Source organism: Micropterus salmoides, unplaced genomic scaffold, assembly GCF_014851395.1.
Source record: "Micropterus salmoides isolate LMB-PRFRI ecotype aquatic unplaced genomic scaffold, ASM1485139v1 Ms_hic_scaffold_10, whole genome shotgun sequence".
NCBI lineage: Eukaryota > Metazoa > Chordata > Actinopteri > Centrarchiformes > Centrarchidae > Micropterus > Micropterus salmoides.
Window position 1 is genome coordinate 13,478,509 of NW_024040041.1, and position 6,315 is coordinate 13,484,823.

Consider the following 6,315-nt stretch of genomic DNA (forward strand, 5'->3'; position numbering starts at 1 on the left):
TATGCACAATTTCATATACACAGTCAAATATTTCTTCTGTTTCTAAAAGCTTTTTCATAAAGAAGAAATCCATTTAAATGTCATAAATACATTTCGGAAGGAGTCAAATTTGTTGACTCATTCCATCATGTCATGTATTTCTGAGTGAATAAATAACTGTCTGGATAAAGCTTTCTCTTTTCACTTAATTAAACAAAAGAGAATACAACAGATGGGAGAAGTGGAGAAGGAAAAAGTCCAACGTTAGAAGGTTTGTGAATCTCAACCCACTCCTTATACTGTATACATAGACATATATATATATGTAAATATGTGGAAAAAATAAAAGCTATAGCTTGAAGTTCAGATTCTATATGAATATATTATTTTAAATAGATACAATTGCTTTTTGTTTATTAATGCAAGTTATCTGGTTATTTATAAATTGCTTGCAGCTCAGACTGATTATTTGCTGTATTTTCATTAAAGAATATACAACATCAGCCTATTATGCAAATATACATGCTATAATGAAATTAAAGGTTCTGTGCAATTTCAGGAAATATTCTCAATCTACATGCAATGATCACATCTGAGGCTGAATTGTTTGTTCTATTGCATGAGAAGCCCACTGAAACAAATGAGCACACTACCAATTTGATGACACAAAAACAACAACCTCAGTGAAAATGAAAATAATTATAGATTTTATATATTTTTATTTAATAATAATTTCAAATATAGTGAATTTCTGTCTGTCTGTAGTATATAAAAACAGGATTTGCATTATCTGATCATCATGAGCAGGATGCCAGATAATGCCATGAAATTACTATATATCTTTTACATAAGAGTATTAATCCTGTTCATATACTGTATGTACACGAAAGAGTTCTTGAATTCACCACATAAAGTAAACTCACATTTCTCTTGCTATGTAAGTCACGGACCTGTGCAAAAAAAAAATCTCAGTGAAAGGGCCATTTTACTTAGAGTCATATCTTATTCATATTACATAGATGATGATAAATAGAAAGCATTTCAGAGTTACAGTACCTAACAAGGGGTAGAAAAAGTTGAAAACCTGACATTTTAATGTGAGGCATTGCAATGCAACATAAAAAATCATCAAAAATTTTTGTTGAAATGTGTTGGTTATATACTGGTTGATTTTACAATTATCTTAATAAGATCAAAGTGGTGTCGGATTGATTTTTGTATTTTTGCATAGTTTTTGTTCGTTGTCTGTGTCCTTCCTGATACAGCTTCTTTTTCAAACATGCCGATGATCTTGTTGAAACTAAATAGGTATTATATTATATATTATATTATAGTAAAAAGGTTTAATTAAATTAAAATGCATAGACAGACAATTATGCATAGGCGATCAGAATTTTCAAGACTTTGATTTGATGATTTGAGCACAAAGTTTTGGGCAATTGAGGGTATTGTTTGTCAGTGAAACCAGTACTGTGAAAACATGAAATTCCACAAACATTATAATGCATATGTATAATACATTTAATCTCAGAGATGTATTTGAAATATATAAAATACATACAGTGGTGTGAAAAAGTGTTTGCGCCCTTTCTGAGATCTTAATTTTTTGCATGTTTGTCACACTAAAATGTTTCAGATCATCAAACAAATTGAAATATTAGACAAAGATAACACACGTGAACAAAAAATGCAGTTTTTAAATAAAGGTTTTTTTATTAAGGGGAAAAAATCCAAACATATATGGCCCTGTGTGAAAAAGTGATTGTCCCCGTTGAAACATAAATCAACTGTGGTTTATCACATCTTTGGAAAGCTAATGCTGTGTTCCAGGTAACTCAGAACTGGGAAATTTCCAACCTCCAACTTGAAAAGATACTGTGGAACGCCACTTGAAGTCGGATTTCCTACTTGTGAACTCGGAGAAAAATATGTACCCCGACATCACGAGTAGCAGCTGAATTACGTCACAAAACAATGTCAGCACTCATGGAAGCATACATTGTAAATGGTAAACCATAAACTAAAAGGCAACAAAAAGTATATTTGCATGTATTTAAATGAAAATAATACATACAATCATATAGTAAAACCTGTTATGCATGTACATTGGTGTAGAAATATGTTATTATTAGGTAGCTGGCTACAGTAAAGAATCTCATAAAGTCATCTTCTCTGCATAAATGTTATTGATAAAAATGCCCCAAAATTTGGAAGTGGCACCTACAACACTGCCTGACTTGAGGATTACCAACTGATGTAGCTAGAGGGGTACACAATTAACCAGTAACGTCGGCTTTTTATGTCAGTTGTTTGCATCTAAACTGCCGTCCTTTTAATTAACATCTAAAACACTGCTGAGGGTGCAACTGTGTGTACACTTTGTCACGGTCAGCCATGGTTTTCGTTCACTTTTGGCATCATGCACCACCATGCACCTGGAATGATTTGATGTCAGAAGTTGGAAGTTTCAACTGGGAAATATCCCAGTTCCGACCGGTCTCGAAAGCGGCATGAGTTCAATTTCTCTAGCCACACCCAGGCCTGATTACGGCCACACCTGTTCTCAATCCAAAAATCACTTACATAGGACCTGCCTGACAAAGTGAAGTAGACCAAAAGATCCTGAAAAAAACATCATGCAGCGATGCAAAGAAATTCAGGAACAAATAAGAAACAGAGTAATTGAGATTTATCAGTCTGGAAAAGGTTATAAAGCCATTTCTAAAGCTTTAGGATTCCAGCCAACCACAGTGAGAGCCATTATCCATGAATGGCGAAAACATGGTACAGTGGTGAACCTTCCCAGGAGTGGCTGGCCAACTAAAATTACCCCAAGAGTGCAGTGACGACTCATCCAAGAGGTCACAAGAAACCCCACAACAACATCCAAAGAACTGCAGGCTTCACTTGCCTCAGTTAAGGTCCGTATTCATGACTCCACCATAAGAAAGAGACTGGGTGAAAATGGCCTGCATGGCAGAGTTCCAAGACAAAAACCACTGCCGAGCAAAAACAACAAAGGTTTGTCTCAGTTTTGCCAGAAAACATCTTGATGATCCTCAAGACTTTTGGGCTGATCAGACAAAAACTTTCCGGGAGGTGTGTGTCCCATTACATCTGGCGTAAAAGTAACACAGCATTTCGGAAAAGGAACATCATACCAACAGTAAAATAGTCCGGCCATCTGTTCATGACCTCAAGCTGAAGCGCACTTGGGTTCTGCAGCAGGACAGTGATCCAAAACACACCAACAAGTCCACCTCTGAATGGCTTAAGAAAAACAAAAGGAGTTAAGGCTCAAACCCTCCAATGTGGCTGAATTATAACAATTCTGCAAAGATGAGTGGGCCAAAATTCCTCCACAGCGCTGTAAAAGACTAATTTACAGTTATTGCAAATGCTTGATTGCAGTTGTTGCTGCTAAGGGTGGCCCAACCAGTTATTAGGTTCAGTGGGCAATTACTTTTTCACACAGGGCCATGCAGGTTTGAATTTTTTGCCCTTTAATAATAAAAACCTTCATTTAAAAACTGCATTTTGTGTTTACTTGTGTTATCTTTGTCTGATATTTCAATTTGATTGATCTGAAACATTTCAGTGTGATAAACATGCAAAAAATGACACTTTTTCACACCACTGTAAAATATAAAATTTTTGTAATGTATAAAATATATTATACAAATACATTAGCCCCTCCCATACAAAGTCTCAATGCAAATCCAGAGTTTTCAGAGGGTATACTTCTGTCCTCCCACTGACTTGCTGTCTTCTGTGTTAGTGTGAAGCAGCTGAGTTCACATCTTTAGTCTCAAGATGTTGGACAAACTGTCTATTCTGCTGATAGCGCTCTGTCTGCCCTGTAAGTTGCTTCATACTGCAACGCCAATCAAAAAATTCTCACATTTAATGTTCTGGCATTTCTTCTCGTTCTCACTTGTCTCTTTTTACTTCTGGTTCTTTGACAGGTTTGAATGGCCAGGCTATGGAGTCCATTCCCTCCACTTCAGTTTTGAAAAAGCCTCAAGAAGCCCTCAGTCTTTCCTGCAGGGGAAGTGGATTTGATTTCAGTCAGTATGGAATGCACTGGATCAGACAGCCTTCAGGAAAAGCACTGGAATGGATGGGGCTTATTTACTATGATGCAAGTAAAACAGTGTATGCAAGCAGTGTGCAAGGACGGATAGAAATCACCAGAGACAATAGCAACAGCATGGTATATCTGACACTGTCCAACCTAAAGCCAGATGACTCTGCTCTGTATTACTGTGCCAGATCCACACTGTTTAATGTGAGTGGAGAAGCTTTACAAAAACCTCAAACAAGTTAATTTTACAAACACCAATAGGGGGCAGGAGATACTAAAATATCAGAACAAACTAGTATGGCATACCTACACATACAGAAAAAAAAACACAATGTGAAAGCACCAGTGAGGTTGTGGTTTGTGCCTTCTGCTTGTTTTTGTTTTTGTTTTTACCAACATGTCCTTTTCTACAACAATATGTTGGTAATAATATTTCTTTCTTTTTTTAAGGCAGGGGTGAAGCAATTTATGTTATACTTAGACAATTAAAAGAGGAAAGTATAATTGCCAAATAGCACACATTTAATGCATAATGGATAAAAAAAACAGGTGTTGAAAATTATACACATAGAAATTAGGCCTCATCCAGCATGAGGGAGAAAACAGTTGATGCTATGCGCTATTCAGGCATGCTTACAGTTTTTTCTGAATGCTTAAGCGCTAATCGTGATTCTTGTAGCACAATTTCTAAAACTATTAATATGTATAGCAAAACCACTCACTGAGTTTGCAAAACTAAAAGCACAAACACTGCTTTGCACTCAATTTGCAATTTTATAACACACACTTTGCAAAATTGTAGGCACAATTCACTGCACAACACTCTTTTTGCAGAACTTTAAACACAACTCACTGCTTACACTCAATTACCAAATTTCCAACACACTCCTAGCAAAATTATACACATGTATGGCTATCATTAACACTATTTTGCCAACTGGCACACTTTCACATGTGAAAACTGTTTTAGATAATTAGTTCACTTTGCAATCAGCCTAAGCACTATAAATAAGCCACAGGTAAGCTGTCTGTGTGGAGTACAATGGAAGGAGCAGTAAGAGTGAGAATCAGAGGAGGCCGAGGAGGCCGAGGAGGCAGAGGGAGAGGACGTGGGAGATTACGTGGAGGTGAAGAAGTTGGAGGAAGAGGACGTGGAGGTGAAGAAGTTGGAGGAAGAGGACGTGGAGTTGAAGAAGCGAGAGGGTTAGAGGAAGTTAGAGGAAGAGGACAAGGAGGAGCAAGAAGAGGACGAGGAGGGGAAAGAGGAAGGGTAAGAAGAGTAAGAAATAGAATAACTGATGACATCAGAGCTACAATAGTGGACCATGTCATCAACCATGGGATGACCCTGAGGGAAGCTGGCCAACGGGTTCAGCCTAATTTGAGCCGCTACACTGTGGCAAGCATCATTAGGACATTTCGAAATGAGAATCGGTAAGTACTTTGTAGCACTGCCATACTCTAATGAGAAACACAACAGTACCATACATGCAAAAATACTGAAATTGTTACTTTACAGAATTGCTAGACGTCCACATGTTGGGGGCAGAGGAAGAATGTTCACTCCAGAGCAAGAGACCCATATAGTGAACATGGTGATTGCCAATAATGCAATAAGACTGCGCGAAATACAGCAGCGCATAATTGATAATGACACCATCTTTCAAAATATACACAGTGTAAGCATTTCTGCACTAAGTCGTGTACTTGCGCGCCACAGAATAAGAATGAAGCAAATTTATAGAGTTCCTTTTGAGAGAAACACAAAACGTGTAAAGCAACTGCGATATGACTATGTGCAGGTAAGCTATAGTGTCATTGGTTCTGAATTTGGAAGTGCATACTGTAGTGCTGTGCATGGGCCTGATGTGTTGCATTTGTTTTGTCTTGTCCAGAGAGTGATGGAACTAGAAGCAGATGCCATGGGACATGAGCTACTTTTTGTAGATGAGGCCGATTTTAACCTCAGTAAAACCAGGAGATGTGGCAGGAACATTATTGGACACCGTGCCATCATCAATGTCCCAGGACAATGTGGTGTGCAGCTATAAGCCAAAATGGTGTTGTTCACCATCATGCAACCATAGGCCCATACAACACTGCACACATTATTGCATTCCTGGACACCTTACATGACATGCTCACTGTTCAGAGACCAGAGCAGACCCGATATGTCATCATTTGGGACAATGTTAGTTTCCATAGGGCTGCTTTGGTCCGCAACTGGTTTACAGACCACCCATTCTTCATGG

At 37.7% G+C, this 6,315-nt stretch overlaps 1 gene segment (V, D, J or C); it reads left to right on the plus strand.

Moving 5' to 3' along the window:
* The first annotated feature begins 3,792 nt into the window (after window positions 1–3,792).
* On the plus strand, window positions 3,793–6,114 carry LOC119917476. The segment is given in 3 exon segments: window positions 3,793–3,838; window positions 3,945–4,267; window positions 5,959–6,114. Coding segments are annotated over 3 exon segments (525 nt in total).
* Window positions 6,115–6,315: the final 201 nt, after the last annotated feature.